General features: G+C 38.3%; 1 protein-coding gene across 1 annotated transcript; it reads right to left on the bottom strand.

Annotated features, from left to right (window-relative positions):
- Positions 1-928: 928 nt before the first annotated feature.
- LOC140500316 (uncharacterized) lies at positions 929-22,071 on the bottom strand. Its single transcript, XM_072602784.1, has 2 exons — positions 21,974-22,071; positions 929-3,090 (listed from the first exon to the last, which is right to left on the bottom strand). The coding sequence occupies exon 2, from the start codon at positions 2,982-2,984 to the stop codon at positions 1,923-1,925; it is 1,062 nt and encodes a 353-aa protein (XP_072458885.1). The 5' UTR covers positions 2,985-3,090; positions 21,974-22,071; the 3' UTR covers positions 929-1,922.
- Between the last annotated feature and the right edge of the window lie 633 nt (positions 22,072-22,704).

Below are 22,704 nucleotides of genomic sequence, written 5' to 3'. Positions count from 1 at the left end.
CTTTATAAAGGGGTAAAGCTCTGAAGAAGAGAGCAGAATGGGGATCAGGGCAGGATTGGCAGATGAAATGGAAATTGGGGATGCTAATTATTCAATCACTAGGCTTTTCACAGTCTTTCTTATTTCATCATAGTTGAAAACTGTTTCTTACTCTTCAAATCTCTTATGGAACTTTGGATCTTTCTTTTGTCCTTAATACATTCTGCACTGTATATTTATCTGTGTATATATCATAACAGTGTCCCCACCAAGAGACTATGGATACAACCCATGTTATTTTTCAACTCTGTATCACCAGAAACTAACATAATGCACATAGTACACACATAGTAAATATTTGTGGAATTGAACTAACTCTACCGATATTAGGGAGAAAGGTGAATTGCAGCAGGGTTCACCTTCCTCAATACTGATTCTTCCACCTATCCTAGACTTCCTTAGGGAAAGTAAAGAAAGATAGGACTGTAGTAGGTTTCCTAAGTGGCCATTTATACATTTGTGAGTTTGGCATATGTAAATCAGGGACAACTTATATCACTGACACTTTTGTCACATTCATTTTGTTCATAAAGTCTCTTCAGCAGTTCAGGAAAATCCAAGCTATGCTTCACTTCATTCCCAGCCATCTTTTCAACAACATTCAACACCCTTGACACCTTACACATATTCTACCTCTGCTCCATTTCTGGAATCACAATCAAATCAACTCTGCCCTTGATACTGGAAGAGATGTGCCAATCTACTCCCTAATGCCACCCCCACACACAAACATTGAAAGCCAAAGTCATCTTAGCCTCCACTCCCCAATGTGTATTATCCTCCCCTTTTAGAATGTAAGTTCCTTGATGATGAGGACTGTCTTTGCTTTTGTATCATCAGTGCTTAGCACAGTAGCTGACCACATAGTAAGTACTTAAATGTCTTTTCATTTCATTCAACATAAATTTCATGTTATCCAATAAAACAATGTCCAAATGAGATATTTTACAGATTCTATTTCTGGGAATTCTAGCCAGTATGGATTTTCTGTTGGAATATAAGTTGTGAACTTTGACTAAAGGCCTTTTTTTTTACATTCTTTACAATGATAGAACTTTTCTCCAACATATTTATCTGAAATTCAACTGAAGGCTTTCTGAAAATTTAATACATTTATAGAGTTTTTCTCCACTGTCAATTTTATGGTCTTCAGTAAGGTGAGGAGGAAGTTTGAGGCTTTCCTACATTTATTACATTCATAGAGTTTCTCTCCAGTGTAAATTCTCTAATGGAGAATATTTGAATTATAACTAAAAGCTTTTCCATATTCACTATACACAAGTTATTTCTCCATTACAAACCTGCTGGCATATAATAAGGCTTGAGCTGTGAACAAAAACATTCTCACATTTATTACATTCAAGAGGATTCTCTCCAGTGTAAATGTTACGATGCTGTATGAAGATCTCCTTGCAGGTAAGGACTCTCTCACTTTTCTATTTCTACTGCAAACACCCAGCAAGGTACCTGGAACATAGTAGGCAATTAATAAAGTTTTTTGAATAATTGATTAAAAGACTTCATTACATTTATGTGTTTTCTCTCCAATATAAATTCTTTGATGTAGGCTAAATTGCAAGCCTTGATTAAAGGCTTAACTACATTAATTATACTGGAATCCCTTTCCCATATGAATTTATTGATGTTAAGTAAAGGCTGAGCTCCAGTTAAAGGATTTCCTCCATTTACAATACTTTAAGCTGTTTATTGAATATGAATTTCTGATGTTGAGTAAGGTAAGAGTTGAAACCAAAAGCTTTGCCAGCTGGAACATATTTGTATGGTTTATTTCTAGCATAAATTCTCTGATGTAGAAAAGGTCTAGAGCTCTGATTAAAATTTTTTCACATTTGTCATATTCATGTTTTTTGTCCAGTGTGAATTCACTGATGTTGAATAAATCTTCCACTTATACTGAAGGCTTTGTCACATTGAAAAAATTCATGGAGCTTTTCTCCAGTGTGAATTTTTTGATGTTGAGTTAATGGTGAGCTTTGACTGAAGGCTTTCCCACATTCATTACATTTATAAGGTTTCTCTCCTGTATGGATTATTTGATGTTGAATAAGTGTTGAGGCCCGACTAAAAGCTCTCCCACATTCATTGCATTTGTAAGGTTTCTCTCCAGTGTGAATTCTCTGATGCAAAATAAGATGTGATTTCAATCCAAAAGCTTTTTCACATTCCTTACACTGATAGGGCTTCTCTCCAGTATGAATTTGTTGATGCTGAATAAGCGTTGAGCTTCGGCTAAAGGTCTTTCCACATTCATTACATTTATAAGGTTTCTCTCCAGTGTGAATTCTCTCATGTAAAAAGAGGTGTGATTTGAGTCCAAAAACTTCTCCACATTCATCACACTCATAGGGTTTCTCTCCAGTATGAATTCGATGATGTCTGTTAAGGTGTGAGCTCTGGCGAAAGGTTTTTCCACATTCATCACATTTATAAGGTTTCTCCCCTGTATGAATTCTCTTATGGATAATTAAGTCTGAATTGTATTTGAAATTTCTTTCACATGTATCACATTTATGGGCTTCCTCACCAGTATGAATTTGATTATGTTTACTAAGGTGTGAGCTCTGGCTAAATGTTTTCCCACATTTAACACATTCATAAGGTTTTTCCCCAGTATGAATTCTTTTATGTACAATTAAGTCTGAATTATATTTGAAAATTTTGCCACAAGTGTCACACTTATGGACTTTCTCTTCTATTGGTTTTTTCTGATGTGTTATGAGGTTTGAGTTCAGATTTAAGTTTATGCCAAATTCATTACATTCTTTGCCTCTCTCTCCCAAGGAGTTCTTCCTGTGGACAATGGTCATTTCTGTGAAATCTCCATCCTGAGAAAGGAAATTCCTCAGTTTCTGCCCAAATGGATTTTCTTGCTTTCTCTTTAATTTGCCTTCATATGCACAAGGAGCCTCAAACTTATATGCCATGGAATCACTTCTTTAGTGTCTTCCTGATATCATCCCCAAGGTCCTATTTCTTCATCAAACTCCCACTTTGGAGCAGACTGCTTATTTTCAGCAACTATTTTAGAATCTGCAAAGATAAAAAAAATGTAAAATTTCATGTGATTTCTATGATAGAGTAAAGGAAGTAACTGAAGTGTGAAAAATCACTATAAAAAGTAATGGTTAATAATTTGAAATTATGCAAGGAAAGTCATTAACCTGTTCATATCCTCTGACCTAGCAGACTTACTACTATGCATAAACCCTAAAGACATCAAAGACAGAAAGGTCTCATACATGCCAAGATATTTATAGCAGTATTTTTTATGGTACCAAAAAAATTGTAACAAAGTAAGGTTCCCATTAAATTAGTGAATGATTGAACAAATTGCAGTATATGAATGTGATAGAATATTATTGCCCCATAAAAATGACAAATAGAAGGAATTCAGAAAACCATGGGAAGACCTGATATAGAGGGAAATGAGAGAAACCAGTATGATATACAAAATGACGATAATAATTTAAACACAAGGAACACTAAAAGGCAGTTGGACTCAGATTAATTGCGGTGACTAACACAAGTCTCAGAAAATATGATGAATACATTCTCTTTTTGGTAGAGAAATGGGAACTATGGAAGCAAAATATTATATATGTTGTCAGACAGTACCTGCGTCGATCAATTTTGCTTAACACCTTTTTTGTTGTTGTTAGCATCGAGGGAAATGGCTGTTACCAATAAAAATGTAGGGTTGAGGGAATAATAGTTATTTAAAAGAAGTGTATAACTTTGATATCTGCAGAATTGATCTTGAATAGCCAGAAATGAAAGGAGGAAAAGTCAACAGGGGACTGAGGGGTGGTTTCTCTGGCTCAATCTTGATTCTTCCTGGCCTAAGTGACATAGATTTCTTGGGTTGCTGAAGGATACAGTATGATATAGTGAAAAGAATACTTCTCTGAGAGTCAGGCAATTTAGGTTCCAGTCTCAATTCTGTCATTGATTATCTGTGTGACCTTACCAGGAAGGAGGAAGCTGCCACCCCAAGGACACATGTGGCCCTCTAGGTCCTCAAGTGTGGTGGTTTCATTGAATCTAAACTTTGATTGAGTATGCCACAGATTCCCCACCACTGCTAGGCAATTCACTTGACCTCTTTATTCAATAGTTTCCTAATTTGTAAAATACGAGGGTTGCATCAAATTGTCCCTAAGGTCTCTTACATTCAGTTTTAAAAACATATGGTAAGTATATGTGAATGCTTAGGATGCACTGATAGGTACAGTCTGATGTGTGATTCTGGGTGTGTAAGGAAGACCTCAAACAGCAGGATCTATAATTTAGTCTGTGTGAATCCTTCTACTGATAAAGTTTGCCACTCCTTAACACCTTAAGTAGATTACTGGGTCACTGTGGCCAAAGATATTCTTCACTGGGTATGCAGTCTTCTGGTAATGTGTCTCTCTTCATGTAGACTTGTCTTTGAATGATAAGCACACTGCCCATCTCTTGTCCTGAACTCAAAGATTTTTAGTTTAATAATGTTGCCATAACTTTTCTTTGCTGACCTAGGCTTCCAAAAGTCAAAACAATTTCCAGTCCACTGTAAAGATGTACCTATACCAAGCAAAAAATGTAATAATAATTCATCTTTGGTGGATTTGCTGTGCTACTGGATTTTAAATGCCTAGGAAAGAATATCTTCTAAATCTAGCACCTGGGGCATCAAACAATGGCAGCTTTTTAATATAATGACTGATAATGGGAACAGAGAGAAGAGAATAACAGAGTGATAAAGTAATGACAAAATGAAATAAAGTGTATTTAATTAGATTCTCTATCTCACTCCCTACAGAAATTATTTCAAGCCTTCTCTTCTTTCCTCAAGTCTCTTAAAGTACTTATCCCTTTTCTCCTACCCTCTCAGGCCTCATCTGAGGCCCTGGTCTCTTACTTTACTAAGAAAATTGAAGGCAATCTACACTGAACTCTCTCTTTTCCTATTCTTACCTCAAAACGCTATGACAGCATAACTTACTCTTTCTCCTAATTTTGAATAATAAAGTGGCCTTTTTCCTGTCTATGAAAAGCTCCTTTATATATGTCCTTGATCCCATTCCCTCCCATTTTCTCCAAAAGATTGCTCCCTCAATCATCCCCCACGCTGATCTTCAACCTGGTTATTCTTTCTCTGTTGCCTTCAAATATGATCAAGTCTACCTCATTCTTTAAAAACCTTCACTAAGCCCTACCATCCCTTCCAGCTATCATTCTATATCTCTCTTTCCTTTCTTAGTTGAACTGGAAAAAGCTATCTGTGTTCATTGTAGACACCTTCTCTCCTTTTGCATATCCATCAACCATCTGAAATCTGTCTTCTAAACACAATGAACTGAAACTGCTTTCTCCAGAGTTACCAGTGATCTTTTATGAACATGTTTAAATAAAATTTTGATTTTTTTTTACATCATATTTATTTTCCAATGTATCTCACTTCCCTCCCCCTCCATTCCTTATAATGAAAAATATTTTAAAGGGAAGGGAGGAAGTTCAGTGAGTCGGTTAATAAGAATTTATCAAGCACTTTCTATATGCCACAGTTCTAAGTGAAGGGGATACAAAGAAAGGCTGAACTGACTCTTGCCCTCAAAAAGATCACATCTTAATGGGGAAAACAACATTCAAATAACAATGAACATACAAGATATGTATAATGCAAATGGTAAGATCTGAGGGAAGGCACCAGTAGGAGGTTCTGGGGAGCAGATGGAGAGAGCCAAGAAAAGCCTCCTGCAGAATGTGAGATTTGAGCTGAGCCTCAAATGAAGTCAGAGAAGCTAAGCGGAAGGAGAAGAGGGAGACCCTTCCAGGCCTGGAGGGAATAGCAGTGAAAATGCATCGGAGATGGAGTAATGTGTCCAAGGAACAACAAATGGGTCTGTATAGCTGGATAGTAGCCTGTTTAGAAGGGCTTGACATGTAAAGACACTGGATAGGTAAGAAGGGGATTCGGAAAAATCTTCCTGTAAAAGGTGGGATTTTAGCTGGGACTTGAAAAAAGCTAGGAAACCAGGAGGCAGAGATGAGAAAGGATAGTATTGTAGGTGCAGGGAACAGCCAGAAAAATGCCAGAAATCAGGAGTTAAGAGAATTTGGAGAGATGGGGTGTTTGAGGAACAGCAAGGAGACCAGTGTCACTGAATTACAGAGGACAGGGAGAGGGCAGATGTAAGGTATAATAACAATTTTTCCATTCAGAGAGATCATTTTAGGAGTGTAGGCAGCATCTAGAACAATATGCTAAACTGTAAACTCCTAGGGGTCTGGGTTTCTATCTTAACTCATTATTTTATTTCTCCCACAATTCCTGATATGAGTCATTGCACATTCAATTCAGCTGCTCTTTCTTAAGCCCTCACTGCGCACAAGGTCCAGTTCTCAACATTGGAAATACAAAGATAAAGAACACAGATGGTGCTCTCAAGAAGCTTATAATATATAATGGCTGAAGGACAAGGACAAAATGACTGGAATTGGCATTCAGCCAGCCTAAGGTGATAATCGAGGAGAAATAAGAACAAAGAGAGATAATTTTAATTGAGACATTGATCTCCTTGACAACGTTTATGTATGTGTGTGTATATGAATGTTTGATATATATGCATGCACATATATAGCTTGTATATATAAATATACACATATGAATATGGATATATAGAAGGGGAATACTGATGGGTGTATGCTGACTGGGTACAGTGAGCTGTTCCTGGAACCAGCTTTCCTGTGTTCATTCCTTTAGCTCACAGGGATGTTAGAGCATCTGAATTGAGTGCTGAAGAAAGCTAAGACCAAATATAGTAAAGATATCATTATTTCTCAAATTAATTCACAGATGAAATGCTCACAACCCCCACCAAAATCCTTCTCTTAATTTGTAGAATTAAAGTCATAACACATTCTTATAGAAGAACAGATGGGCAAAAATATCAAGAAGAAATGTGACAAAAGAGAACAGATGAAAAGGGACTCATTCTACCAGATTTCAAAATGTACTTTAAAGCAAAGCTATCAGCAGCTAGCTGGCACAGTAGATAAAGTGCCAAGCCTGAACCCAGAAAGATAAAGTCAAATCTAGCCTCAGACATTTAGTAAATGCTGTGGGTAAGTGACTTCACCCTGTTTGCCTCAGTTTCATCATCTATAAAATGAGCTGGAGATGGAAATGGCAAACCACTCCACTATCTAGCCACGAAAACCTCAGAGGGGGGTCATAAAGAGTTGAACAGGACTGAAAAATAACTGAACAACAACATCGATGAATCTCTCACCCAGGAGCAACCTAGGCCAACCCTAAACCCATTTTCCCCTCATACCAATTTATGCATCTAATACCCATTAAGAACTTTGTGCATAATGATGGGAGAAGACTGGAAATTTAGAGAAGACATGACACACCAGACATTGATTTTTTTTTTTAATTTTGTCAGCCTTTCAGGATTTAAAGCCTAAAGAAAGTGGTTGAGTTTTGTGGGAGTTCTTCCCATCCTGGAACTTAGAGGTTTGTATATCACCTCCACTATATTCTCTTGAAATTTCTAGTCAGTTAATCAGCCTTCCACATAGACCTCTGCCTGCCTTACTGCTGGGAATATCTTCCACATTGAAACATGACCCAGGCTCCGAAGTCATCCTCTTCCAATGTGGCATCATATGATCCATCTTCTGAACTCATGGGAGGGTTACTGGGTTTAATTCAATAAATATTCATTAAGTACCTACTATGTGCTAAGCATCATGCTAAGTGTTGAGGATATCAAACAAGGCAAAAGATAGTCTCTGACCTCAAGAAGCTTACCGTCTAATGGGGTTTCTACCATCAGTAAGTAAATAATTTCTATCCAGGTTTTTTTCTATCCATGTTGGAGACTTCTCAGTAACATAATTTATATGGTGTTGAGAGCCCTGGACTCAAAATCAGAAGACCCAGGCTTGATGATTAGCAGTGAAACCTTGGGCAAGTCACTTCATCACTCATATCTTTAGTTTCCCCACCTGTAACATGAAGATAATAATCTTTGCACTACCTGTATTAAAGACCTATAGTGAGGAAAGAATTGTTTGTAAAAATATAAAACACTGCCTAAATGTAAGTTATTATAATTATGAAATTCTCCTCTAAGGCTTCAATTCCCATGTCCTTGTTGAGGGTCTCATGCTACCAATAATTCTCATAATATTTTTAATATAATGATAAAATGTATTTCTGTGATTTTCCCACAGCATCTATTATCCCTCTTTTTACCCTGGCCTAGTTCCCACTCTAAACCCATGCAAGGTACTCATCAGTGGAGAGAGAGAATCTCAGATTTTCATGGGGTCTTGGGTAATTTAATACAACTTGTATCTGAACAGCAATTCCCTCTAGACAATCACCCTTAGCTTGAAGACCTCTAATAACAGGAAACTGACCATCTCCCCAAATCAACCCATTCTACTTTGAGGATTTAATTCAGTACAGTTCTATTCAATATCTCTTTTAGGGATACCAACTTTTCTTGTCCTAAAATCCACATTTACTCCATTTATTAGATACTCCTGCCCATTGCACCATTAGTCACTCATGCATGTCACATTTCTGTTCTGCTTTATAATTTACAAAGTATATTCCTCACAACAACCGTATGGGGCCCCCTGAACTTGTCTTCTTGAGTTGTCATATTTTCCAGAAACACTGGACCCAGATTATGCAGGAGACCCTGAAAGTGTCTAAGATGAAGCCCCCCTTGAACTGGACATAATTTGTTATTTGCACCCCAAGCTGGACATCCTGTGCATGAGAGTCAAGACATATGCCAGTCATTCTGCACCAGACTGAGAAACTGCAGCTGGGACCCTTGTAGATAAGCAGAGCTTCCTATCTTCACAGTCTAACAATTCCCAAGGGAAAAGAATGCTGCTTTTGTCATCTCACTTATTCATGACTTCTCTTCCCCTGTGGGAGGGAATTAGTCCTTTCCCCACCTCTTTCCCCCCTCCTAAACCATTCCCATTTGGGGAAGATTGCTCTTCCTCCTCCTCCTCCTCCTCCCTCTATTGCAATTTTATAAATATGCAAGCTTTGTTAAGGATTGTGAACTCCTTGCACCTGGAGTTCTACAGGCACATTCATTTCTCTTGTAATAAATCCAGTAGCAATGTATGTCTCATGGACTTGTGAAATATATTTTTTTGTTAACAGATAGATGACACACTTTAAATCCCCATCTAACAGGTAAGGAAACTGAGATTCAGAGATGAGAAGTGACTTCATGGACAACTAAATGTTCTCAAAAAACTAGAAGTAGGTTTCAGTGTGGAAATAAAAAAGTAGAAAAAAGATCTGAAAAGACACAAGGGAAAACCTGACCTAGGTCAGGAAACTGGAGAATGGAAAAATGTCACATAGAGGAAGAAAAAAGAATGGCCACTATATAATTGGAGCAAAAATAAATTTTGAGGTTCTTCCTGAAGAGGAGAAAGTTGGGTCTTACAAAGAGGAAACGCCTACTTGTTCTAGGAGGACTTGTATTTCAAGAAGGATAAAGCAGGTCTCCAAGTGTTGGGAAGTAAGGATTTATGCAGGAAGGATCAAAGGAATGAGAGTGGTGGTAGTTAGTGATTCTCTGCTCAGGGCTACTCAGGTAGCTATTGGTTGACCTGATAATAACAAAGAAGACCATTGTCTTGCTGGAGTATATATTTAATACTTAACAGAGAACCTCTGAAGACTTGTCAAAATAGATGGCTAGCAACATCTGGTTATTCATGAGGCCACAAATAGTACAAGAAGCAACCTAGAAACACTGCCAAAAATTACAGGGTCTTAGGCAAGAAACAAAAAATCAACGGGACACAAGTTTTTTTGTTTTTTATTTTCTTCCCCCCCCCCCCTCACAGATGCCCTCTAAAAGTAAATGATGAAAATAAAAGCTGATTTGGGAATTAAATAGCTGGCTAAGAAGGTGGTATTTGAGAATAAGATTTAGATTTTCTGGACTATGGTTTAAAATGTATGAATTTCAGACTCCTGGACAGGAACAAAGTACATTTAACAAAGATTTATAAAAATGGATTTGTCTGCAGCTCCCTCTTCTTACTATTTGACATAGTTTTAGAAATGCTAGCAATCATAATAAGGCAATAGAGAAAATTAAACGCATAAAGATCAGCAAAGGCATAAAATTAAGCCTATTTGCAGAAAACATGAGTTTATTTAGAAAATTCTAAAGAATCAGTAAAGACACTGAGATCAGTAAAGTAATGGGATGCAGAATAAATTCACAAAAATTGGTGACATCACTATATAACAATAACAAAAATCAGGAGCAAATAATAGAAAGAAAATTAACAAAAATTCCTATTCAAAATAACTACATAATTCATTCCATTCCTGTCTGTACTTCTGATCTTTTGGATTTTAATACTATGGCTAAGCTGTGATCTCACTCTAGAATTTCCCTCAGTGCCTGGGGCCTCCTTACCTTTTAGTGTTTGTATCTATGGCCTTCTCACCCTGGAATATCCTTCCACCATGCTAGCTGTTTTCTCCTATTAGTGAGTACCTCCCAAGGCCTCTATTTTTGGGAAGGGTCTCAGGCTGACCAAGTATCATTATCCTCCTGTCTGTGCTCCTATTTTTCTAAATTTCAACACCATGGCCCAACTAGGGTATCCTACTTTTCATTTCCCTTTTGTGTTTTACATTTCCCCATTAGAATGTAAGCTCCTTGAAGACAGTTACTGCTTATGTTTGTATCCCAGCACTTAGGCCAGTGTTTGGAAAGAAGAGATCTAGAAGAGATGCACATAGTAAACACTTAATAAATGCTTGTTTCTTTGCAAAATGTATCTGGAAGTCAATATACCAATTCATACTGAAAACATAAATGCAGTCATAAAACACTCTTTGCAGAAATAGACAAAACAGGAAAATGCTAAATGTTGGAGAAGATATGGGAAAATTGGAACACTAATGCACTGTTTGTGGAGTTGTGAACTGATCCACCCATTCTGGAAAGCAGTTTGGAACTTTACCCAATGGATTATAAAACTGTGTATACCCTTTTATCCAGCACTCATTACTATTTCCCAAAGACATCATAAAAAAGGGTAAAGGACTCACACGTACACAAATATTTATAACAGCTCTTTGTGGTGACAAAGAATTGGAAATTGAGGGGATGATCATCAACTAGGAAATGGCTGAACAAGTTCTGGTATATAAATGTAATTGAATACTATAGTTCTATAAGAAATGGTGAGCAAGCAGATTTCAGAAAAACCTGAATGAACTGATGCTGAGTGCAGTGGGCAGAACCAGGAGAACATTGTACACAGTAACAGTAACACTGTGAGATGATCAACTTTGATAGACTCTTCTCAGCAATGCAATGATCTAAGACAATTCTAAAAGATTCATGATGGAAAATGCTACCCTCATCCAGAGAAAGAACTATGGAGTGTGAATGCAGATCAAAGCATACTATTTTCTATCTCTCTCTTTGGTTTCTCTCATGTTTTTTTCTTTTGTTCTGATTTTTAGTTCACAATATGACTAATGTGGAAACATGTTTAATATGATTATACATCTATAGCTTACATTAGATTTCATGCCACGTTGGGGAGGGGGAAGGGGAGGAAAGGGCAAAAATTTAGAACTCAAAATCTCATAAAAGTGAATGTTAAAAACTAAAAATAGGTAAGTAAAAAATTTAAAAACAAATAAAATCACACTAAAACACTTCTTACAGAATAATGAAAGAGAAATAATTGGAAGAATATTCATAGTTTATGCTTGGGCTATGCTAACATGATAAAAGTGATAACACAACCTAATTACATATTAAGTGTTACATCAATCAAAATACCAAGGGGTTCCTGAGATCATGGGACCATAGAATTAAAGCTGAAAAGGGGGATTAGAAGTCATTTAATCCAACCTCCTCACTTCACAGAAGCCCAGAGAGGTGAGAGGACTTGCTCACTGCAAAACATTTAGGCAAAATAGCACAAAATTAATTTGAAGGAACAAAAAATCTAGATTCTCAAGGGAAATAATGGTGGGGGGAAGTATGAATGATGAGAAAAATAACATTTATAGACCTCAAACTATACTATGAAGCAATAATTATCAAAACTCTTTGGTCTTGGTTAAAAAATAGAAAAGTAAATTAATGGAATGAGTCTAGCTAATCACGAATCAGAAACAAGTGAATTCAGGAACTCAGTATTCAATAAAACCAAGATCATAAACTACTTGGGAAAAGTCTGCCTATTAAATTAGAATTTCTGGGAAGATTGGAAAGCAATTTGGCAGAAAATTGATTCACTCAAGCACTTTACACTATCTATTATAATAAGTTACAAATGTATATGCAATCCAAATACAAAAAGTCACATCATTTTTAAAAATTAGAGGAAGATAGAAGGCAATACCTTTCACAACTATGGCTAAAAGGATCATTCTTAAACAAGGTTTAGAGGAAGTGCTAAAAAATAAATGAAATAAACAGTTCAAACTATATGAAATTTAAAAACTTTTACGTAAACAAATCAATGCAATTAGTGTAAGAAGGGAAACTGTCTTTGAGCCTATGACCAGCAATGGGATAGTTGAGTTAAAGGGGGAAAATTGTTGCAGCAAATATCTCCGATAAAATTTTTGTAGATCAAATAGATAGGGTCAAATATGTGAGAAACAGCATTCCCCAATATATAAGTGGTCAAGGGATATAAAAAGAATCGCAAACTATCAATAATCACACAAGAGACTTCCAAATCCCTAATAATAAAAGAAATGAAAATTAAACCAATTATGAGTCTTCATCTCATACACAAAAACTTGGAAAAGATAATAAAAGTTGTAAAAAGTAAATGTTGATAGAATTGTGAGATCAGCACATTAATACACCATTGATGAATCTGTGAAGTGGTCCAACTTCTCAGGAAAACTGGAATTCTGTGAAGAAAGTCACATATCCTTTGATCCAGATATCTGTTGCTCTGTATATGTTCAAGGATATACAGAAGTTCTCACATTTATTAAACCAGAAGGCTGCTGCAATAGTCCAAGTATGAGGTGGTGAGAACCTCTACCAGGGTAGAAACTGTCTACATGGAAAGAACAGTATATATGAGCAATATTGAGACACTAAAGGAATCACAATTTTTAGATTTTTAAATATTCACTTAGCTGTTGGTACTTGGTCAAATCATTAAAGAACAGATATATTATTGAAAGAACTGAATTGTATTAACCCTGACATCCTTGCTGTAAATGAAACCTGAAGACAAAGTGAAGTTGCATCTAAATGGGGTGGGGGTGGAGGTGGGGAACAGCACAGAGGTTTTCCTGGAAAAGTAAACAAGGTAGCTGGTGGAATGTGTTTTATTCTGTATACAAAGGCAACAATATTATTGACTAGGATATATATTTTCCTTGTATTATACAGTGTTCGTGACAAGTATTTACAAAAATACAAAAATGAAAATAAGTGCAGTTTAATGCCTGGCACATAGTAGGCACTTAATAAATGCTTGTGGACTTAAAATCTCTTGCAGAGGACAAAGACAGAGAAATTCTATGCTGAAATTAATAAGACCATCCAAATTAAATCAACATATACATCAATACTCAGCGACATCAATGGGAATTGATTGATATTCAAGATGGGAATAGGTGAAGATGCAAAAAAAAATATTGCAAAATATGGTTCAAGAGTAAAGAATGAGAGAGGCCAAACACTAGAAACATTGGAAGGTATTGGACACTGTAAGCATTAACAGTGCTACAAAAAACTGAAACATAATATCTTAAGTCAGGAAAAGATTCATTACAGGGGGAGGAGCCAAGATGGCAGAGTAGAAAGATACACATATGCTAGCTCCTAACCCACAGCCCATAAAATACCTGTAAAGAAGAACTCCCAACAAATTCTGGTGCAGCAGAAGCCACAGAACAATGGGGCAGAGGAGATTTCTTTTCCAGAGAGACCTGAAAAACTGACATGAAAGGTCCATCCGCACTGGACCCGGAGCAGAGCCCAGACTTGCCTCTGCTGAGCAGCACCAAGGGGAGCAGATCTGAGCAGGCTTCAGGGACAGAATCTCCAGCAGCCGCGCAGGTCCCTCCACCCACAGGTGACAAGGGTCAGTGAGAGGGTCTCTTTGGCTGGCCGAGACGGGAGCGGGGTGTCTCCATAACTCAGGCCCCCTCGGGAGGCAGAAGTGGAGGCAGCAGCAGACAGGGGCTCCCAATGGAGGCAAGAGCTTGGATCCATTGTTGAAGGTCTCTGCATAAACCCCCTGAGGGAACTGAGCCCTGAGTGGCAGCCCTGCCCCCACCTGAGCACCTGAACTTGATCTCACACTAAATAGCAGCCCCGCCCCTGCCTAAGTCCTAAGGCTGGGAAGCAGTATTTGAATCTCAGCCCCCAAGCACTAGCTGGGCTGAACTGGAGGCGAGATGGGTGTGGAGAGTAAACTCAGAAGTCAAGTAACTGGCTGGGAAAATGCCCAGAAAAGGGAAAAAAAAGAAAAAACACCATAGAAAGTTACTTTCTTGGTGAACAGGTATCTTCTCCCATCCTTCCAGATGAGGAAGAACAATGCTTACCAACAGGGAAAGACATAGAAGTCAAGGCTTCTGTATCCCAAACATCCAAAATAAATATTCCATGGGCTCAGGCCATGGAAGAGCTCAAAAAGGATTTTGAAAATCAAGTTAGAGAGGTGGAGGAAAAACTGGGAAGAGAAATGAGAGAGATGCAAGAAAAGCATGAAAAGCAGGTCAACACCTTGCTAAAGGACACCCAAAAAAATGCTGAAGAAAATAACACCTTGAAAAGTAGGCTAACTCAATTGGCAAAAGAGGTTCAAAAAGCCAATGAGGAGAAGAATGCTTTCAAAAGCAGAATTAGCCAAATGGAAAAGGAGGTTCAAAAGCTCACTGAAGAAAATAATTCTATCAAAATGAGAATGGAACAGACGGAGGCTAATGACTTTATGAGAAAACAAGAAATCGCAAAACAAAACCAAAAGAATGAAAAAATGGAAGAGAATGTGAAATATCTCATTGGAAAAACAACTGACCTGGAAAATAGATCCAGGAGAGACAATTTAAAAATTATGGGACAACCTGAAAGCCATGATCAAAAAAAGAGCCTAGACATCATCTTTCATGAAATTATCAAGGAAAATTGCCCTGATATTCTAGAACCAGAGGGAAAAATAAGTATTCAAGGAATCCACAGAACACCGCCTGAAAGAGATTCAAAAAGAGAAACTCCCAGGAACATTGTGGCCAAATTCCAGAGTTCCCAGCTCAAGGAGAAAATATTGCAAGCAGCTAGAAAGAAACAATTCAAATACTGTGGAAATACAATCAGGATAACACAAGATCTAGCAGCTTCTACATTAAGGGATCTAAGGGCATGGAATATGACATTCCAGAAGTCAAAGGAACTAGGACTAAAACCAAGAATCACCTACCCAGCAAAACTGAGTATAATACTTCAGGGGAAAATATGGTCGTTCAGTGAAATAGAGGACTTTCAAGCATTCTTGATGAAAAAACCAGAACTGAAAAGAAAATTTGACTTTCAAACACAAGAATGAAGAAAAGCATGAAAAGGTAAACAGCAAAGAGATATCATAAGGGACTTACTAAAGTTGAACTGTTTACATTCCTACATGGAAAGACAATATTTGTAACTCTTGAAACTTTTCAGTATCTGGGTAGTTGGTGGGATTACACACACACACACATGCACACACACACATGCACACACACACAGACAGAGAGCACAGAGTGAATTGAATAGGATGGGATCATATCTTAAAAAAATGAAATCAAGCAGTGAGAGAGAAATATATTGGGAGGAGAAAGGGAGAAATGGAATGGGGCAAATTATCTCTCATAAAAGAGGCAAGCAAAAGACTTTTTAGTGGAGGGAAAAAGAGGGGAGGTGAGAGAAAAACATGAAGTTTACTCTCATCACATTCGACCAAAGGAAGGAATAAAAAGCACACTCATTTTGGTATGAAAACCTATCTTACAATACAGGAAAGTGGGGGTGAAGGGGATAAGCAGGGTTGGGGGGATGATGGAAGGGAAGGCAGTGGGAGGAGGGAGCAATCTGAAGTCAACACTCTTGGGGAGGGACAGGATCCAAAGAGAGAATAGAAGCAATGGGGGGCAGGATAGGATGGAGGGAAATATAGTTAGTCTTACACAACATGACTATTATGGAAGTCATTTGCAAAACTACACAGATATGGCCTATATTGAATTGCTTGCCTTCCCAAAGGGAATGGGTGGGGAGGGAGGGATGAAGAAAAGTTGGAACTCAAAGTTTTAGGAACAACTGTTGAGTACTGTTCTTGCTACTAGGAAATAAGAAATACAGGTAATGGGGTATAGAAAGTTATCTGGCCCTACAGGACAAAAGAGAAGATGGGGACAAGGGAAGAGAGGAATGATAGAAGAGAGGACAGATTGGTGATAGGGGCAATTAGAATGCTCTGTGTTTTGGGGTGGGGGGAAGGGACAAATGGGGAGAAAAACCGGAACCCAAAATTTTGTGAAAATGAATGCTAAAAGTTATATAAATAAATTAAAATTAAAAAAAAAGATTCATTACCAAGATGTGAGAATCATTCCTGAATCAGCAATGTATGTATCATCAGACCACTGCTGCTAGGTGCACAGAAGATAGTCATGGCCTAGGAGTCAGAAAGCTCTGAATTCAGATTTGACCTCAGACACTTACTAGCTGTGTGACCTTGGGCAAGTCACTTCACCTTTGATTGGCTTGGTTTCCTGAAATATAAAATAGGGATAATAAAAGTACTTACCTTCCAGGACTACTGTGAGAACCAAATGAGATCATATTTGTAAAGTGCTTAGCACAGAGCCTGGCACGTGGTAGGCACTCTATAAATGCTTCTTCCTTTCTTCTTATTAAGGCAAAAGTAAAAATTAACAGAAAACTGGAAGAATAAAAGTTAGAAAAAGATATTGTGCATAATTAAAATAATTCTAATAATAATTAAAATATTCTAATAATGTTTACATTAACTATTAAGGCTGGAAAAATGGGCTGTGTATGCAGGAAAGGACATTAGCAACAAATATAAAATTTTCACACAGCAATTTAACCAATATAAATCAATTACTATAAGGAAGAGACCAAAGTACCTTTATCAATAAACAATTATTTATTTGACAGTTGGAAAGATGTATTGGTTTCACCAATAAAGACACCAACATTGTAGGATATGAATTCATTTGTAAAAGATAATAGAGAAGGTAAATGAACAGAATCACCTTATAAAAGATAGAAGCAGTGGATAAAAACAAAAAGCTGAAAGAAAGCTTGGTGAGAGACCTAACACAGCAAACTCATTCCAAGGGAATTTAAGGATGAAATTGAAAAAATATAAAATAAACAGAAGAAATAAAATGGAAAAAAATTAGTAAAGATTGTTGTATCAAACTCTTTGTGGACAGTGAAATAATCACATTCATACTCTAACATCATAGTCCTGGATGTGCTGATAGAGGAGATGAAATATGCCCTTAAGAGACCAAAGATGCAAAAGGCAGCGGACTGGTCCAGCAGACATAGAAGAGATCTGTGCTGGAGAGGACCCAATTATGAAGATGCTGAGGGACTAAGTCTCAAGGTAACTGAAGGAAAGCAAGATGCCAAAGGCATAGAGAAAACCTCAAACCTTATTACTACAAAAGAAAGGGTCACCAAGAGAACATCAGTAAGTACCAACTCATATGCCTACTTTCCCAGATATATGAAATCATAAAGAAAATCTTTTAAAAATTTTATTGATATTTTTTGGTTTGATTCCAAACGAATTCCAAAACCATTATCATTACCAATATAACCTATATTTCACAATGTATCCCTCCCAGAAAGCCATCCCTCATAATAAAGAATTTAAAAAGAGGAAGAAAAGGTTAAAAAGTTCCACAAAGTTAACCAACATATCAAAAAAGTATGATAGAATATGCAGTATTCTACAACTATGGTCCCCCACCTCTACAAATAAGAGGGAGAGGTATCTTTGAGGTATCTTCTCCTATCATTTTTTTGTGGCCACATTTGGTAATTATAATTTTGCAGCATTCAATTTCAGTTTTGTCATTGCTCTTTCCATTTACCTTGTGTATATTACTTTCCAAGTTCCTCTTACTTCATTTTGTATCAGTTTATATAAACCTTTCCATGCCTCTTTAAGAGATTAATCCATTGATACTCTGTAACTAAAACATCCTTAGTGAGGATATTAGTAGGCTTTCATAAACAATATTTTATAGCAGATCACATCTGTATTATCACACAATTAACTAAAAAAAGATACCAACATGTTTATTGTTTGTTGACTTAAAAATTTGTTCAGTAAAACATTGAAACACTGCCTTAAAGGCTCTCTTTCAACAAGATGTCTCCCATACATATGTCAAAATTATACAAAATTGCTTGAAAGATATTGTTGTTGGTTGAGGAAATTACTTTGGTCAGAAACCCTCTGATCATTACAGTCAGGCAAGGTATAAAACATGTATGCTCACAAACGGTGTTTATCAACTATTACGGAGTGTAGTTAGAAGAATTCCTTGTAGATAGGAAGATCCTCCAGGTACTCCTGTTTGGAGATTATATTATGCTAGATGCATCAAGACTTGGAATACCGCAGAGTCTCCTGTTTGAGATTCATAATGACTTGAAAGGTTTTGGATTAAACATTTGCCCAAAGGAAAAAAAGTGGATTAAAAAATATCTATTGTCAAAAAAAAATATTGTCGACTTTTATATGTAGTTATATGTAGTTAGATAGACAACCTAAAAATTAACTGATCAGTGATATCTGGATATCATCTAGACGAGTTTGTAGGATGATATTGAGATGTATGCATATCTTCTGATGGATGAGTTTGTGGAATGGTTGACATACACATGTATTTATAAACACGTATATATGTGTATGTGTGTATATATATACATACATATACATATGTATATATATAAAGTGACACTTCAAATGGACAATGAATTGGGCCCAGAATTGAACAGGAATTGATTGCCCTTTGGAAATTTCAAAGTTCTTTTAAATGATGCTTAATTTCTTCCTGAAACAAAGGCCCATAATTTTAATACCAAGATTCTACCAGGGTTGTATAGCTATGAGTCATGGAACACTACAGTCTTCAAGAAAGTGAGGATTAGTATCTTCCAGAGGGCCCTAGAGAGGTATATGGCAGGCATGAGAAGAGAAATAGGGAGAGTTGTCTTAAGTGCCTACTATGTGCTGGGCACTATGCTAGGTGCTTTACAAGTATTCTCTCATTTGATCCTCACAACAACTCTGTGATATAGGTGTTATTATCCCCATTTTATGGTTGAAGAAACTGAGGCAGAAAGAGGTTAAAAGACTTGTCCAGGGTCACAAAACTAGGACATATAAGGCTGGAACTTCAATTCCAGTGTTCTATCTACTGCATGCCCTAGCTGCCCTGTGACAAATTACAAATAAGATAGTATGAAGGAGAAGAGATGTAAAGTACATCTTCAAAGAAATGTGTGAACAAAAAGGATGGGTTGGTCAGGTGGTGAGGACAGTAGATAACCAATAGAATAACCAAGATCTCCAGTGTTATCTTGTTGATATCAAAGTAAATTGAAGAAGGCCCCCAAAAGTTGTGGGGCAGAGGTGTGGGGGGGGAAGTCTATAGCAAACTTTGGGAAGGGCATGGATAAGAACTGGACAGACTAGGTAAGCATAGATGGTCTTTGATCTTTATCACTGGAGGGAATTCCTACATCAGCTCACTGATCCATACTAGTCTTTGAAGACAGAAAAGGCCTCACTGTTCTCACATTTCATAGTCGATAGGCATCCTCCCTTCCAGTTCTGTATCTCCATCTTCCTTCTTCTTCCCTTTCTTACCCTCTGGGTATCATTATCTTAGAAAATTGGTTCCAATAAAAATTAGGGTCAGAGCACCCATGGAAGAGGCCCTTTATGGCCTTTGTCACATCTTTCTGTCTATTGTAGTTACATATGCCTATGTCTCATTCCCCCCCTCACCTCAGCTTTTCAGGTTTTTCAAGGACAAGGGCTATGTTTTATTCATCTTTGTAATGCTCCAAATAACACAGCACATTTCAGTAGAGATTATGACGCCATTACGAGTAGTAGCATGGTTTCATGGATACAGTGCTGACCTCAGTCAGGAAGACCTAGATTCAAACCCCTTCACCGACACTTAGCAGCTGTTTGACCACAGGAAAATACCTTCATCTCTTTTCACCTCAGGGAATTCACTAAGATTTCCAACATTTCAAAACCACAGGTTCTTTATATTATTTACACTGCCTATCACATAAGGTTGCTTTTGGTCCAGACTTGTGTGACTAGTAATATGTCCAGTTGCCTCTTCACATACGGTTGTTAAAAGAAAGAAATGAAATATGGCATGGAAAGTGCTTTGCAAACTTTAAACTACTATAAAAAACATCTTCAAGGAGCAGGGGCACCTAGATGGTCTTATGGATAGAGACGTGGAGCCTGGAGTCAGGTAGACCTGAGTTTAAATGTGACCTCAGACACTTAGTAGTTGTGTGACCCTGGGCAAGTCACTTCACACTGTTTGCCTCAGTTTCCTCATCCATAAAATATGCTGGAAAAGGAAGTAGCAAACTGCTCCAGTATTTTTGCCAAGAAAACTCCAAACAGGGTCATGAAGAGTTGGACATGAGTGAACAATAATTCAAGCAGATAAACATATACACTCAGCAGATACATACACATTTCCAACACAGGTCTTCCAAGAAACAGATACACAATACGCTCTATAGAGATAAATGCTTCCCATACACATACTCCCAATCAGTACAAATACATATAATACCAACCCAATTAAATTTAATGCAGCAATTATTTATTAACATCTACTGTGTATCAACCACTATGCTAGCGGTAGGGAGGAAAAAGACAAAAATAAAATTCTCTACCCTCAAGGAGCTTACCTTCTACTAGAAAGAATAACATATACATAGATGAGATAAATGAAAACTATCCAAAGTAAATATAAAATAAAAGCATGGGCATGGATAAAGGGAGATAATTTCTCTCAGTAACTGGGTGGATCAAGAAAAGCCTCCTTTTACTGTTGGCCCTGGATGTGAGCCTAGAATGGAGCAAAGGATTCTAAGATGAAGTGAGAAAAGAAAGCATTCAAGGAACCGAGTATAATACGTGCAAAGGCGTGGTAATGGGAAATTAAATTGCAAGTGTGAGAACTAGGAGTACAGTTTGACAGGCACTCGGAGTGCTTATAGGGAAGTAACGTCTAAGTGGCCTGGAAGGCTAAGTTGCAGCACAAACAGGAGGCGCTTTAAAATTGAATCGTAGAGGAGAGCTGGCCAGCTATGTGGCTCAGGCTCGCCGCTGAGCAATCAGTGTCCCTTGGGCAGCTGCATGGAGGATGCACGGCGGAGGGGAGAGGCTCGGGATGGGGAGACCCACCGGGAGGCTCCCGCAGTAGGGCGGGTGATGAAGACTTGGATGGAGGGGACGGCAGGCTAAGTGTGAGACGGAAGATAGAAACTGACAATATGCGGCAGCGGATTGGGTACATGAGGGGAGGGAGAGGGCGGGGTCAGAGAACTCCGTGACGTGCCCCCCTTCCCCGAAGAGAGAGAGAGAAGTTGGCTGGAGAGATGGGTTTGAGGGGCAGAGATAACGGTTTCCATTAGAACGCGACGCACTCTCTCAACGGACACGCCCGGTGACACGCGCGCACGCGCACAACACGCACACATTCACGTGCACGCGACGCCAGGTCCCTGGAACCTGGGGCTGGCTGGCTGAATAAGGGGATTTGAAACCAACTGGGACCCAAACTCACCTTGGGCTCGGGGTCCCCCGGGGCCTCTGGCGGCGGCGGACGCGTCTCAAAGTCTCAAGCTCTGGACCCAGCCAAGGACCGGAAACTCTCCGGTGTGCAGCCCAATCCGCGTCCCCTGTCACCATCCCGAGGACGCTCTAGGCCTTTTGGAGGACCGTACGCTTCTTTCTCCAGCGCGAAAGCCTGATCACTTTCCTGGAGTGGCTGCGAATTGGGAAACTCGTTTCTCCTCTCTCCGCCTGTAGGGCCGTCCCTCCCCAGGACCCTGCCCTCTTCCTCGGCTTCTTAGTGACCCCGAATACCAAGAGCCATTCCTCATTCTTTGATTCGACACTCGCTTACTGCAGTGTTGGGAGCGCGGAGCTGTGGCTAGGAATGAAGGGGAAGCCACCTGGCTAAGGTCTCTCCTTTGATCTCCAGGCTCTTATACCACCTGCAGATGTGCCCAGCTCTCCGCCTATCCTTAAAAAAAGTGGCCTCTCCACGCCCTCAGCTAATAATGATAACTGCTAAACTTTTATATAGCACTTGAAGGTTTGCGAAGTGCTTTACGTATTTGATCCACAAGAACCATGTCCGATAGGCGGTTTTCATCCTGTCCGTTTTATAAGTAAGGAAATATGCTGAGAGAGGTTAAATAACTTGCCTAGGGTCACACAGTAAGGGTCTGATCCTGGATGTGAACTCGAATCTCCCTGACCACAAATCCGACACTCCGGCAACAATGTTGC

The sequence above is a fragment of the Notamacropus eugenii genome, chromosome 4 (genome assembly GCF_028372415.1).
Source record: "Notamacropus eugenii isolate mMacEug1 chromosome 4, mMacEug1.pri_v2, whole genome shotgun sequence".
Taxonomy (NCBI): Eukaryota; Metazoa; Chordata; class Mammalia; order Diprotodontia; family Macropodidae; genus Notamacropus; species Notamacropus eugenii.
Note: the sequence above shows the minus strand (reverse complement) of the source record. Positions and strands in the feature narration are given on the sequence as shown.

Bases quoted from the DNA above. Each gene is read 5' to 3' on its own strand.
- LOC140500316 (XM_072602784.1), bottom strand. From the start codon at position 2,984: ATGGCATATAAGTTTGAGGCTCCTTGTGCATATGAAGGCAAATTAAAG.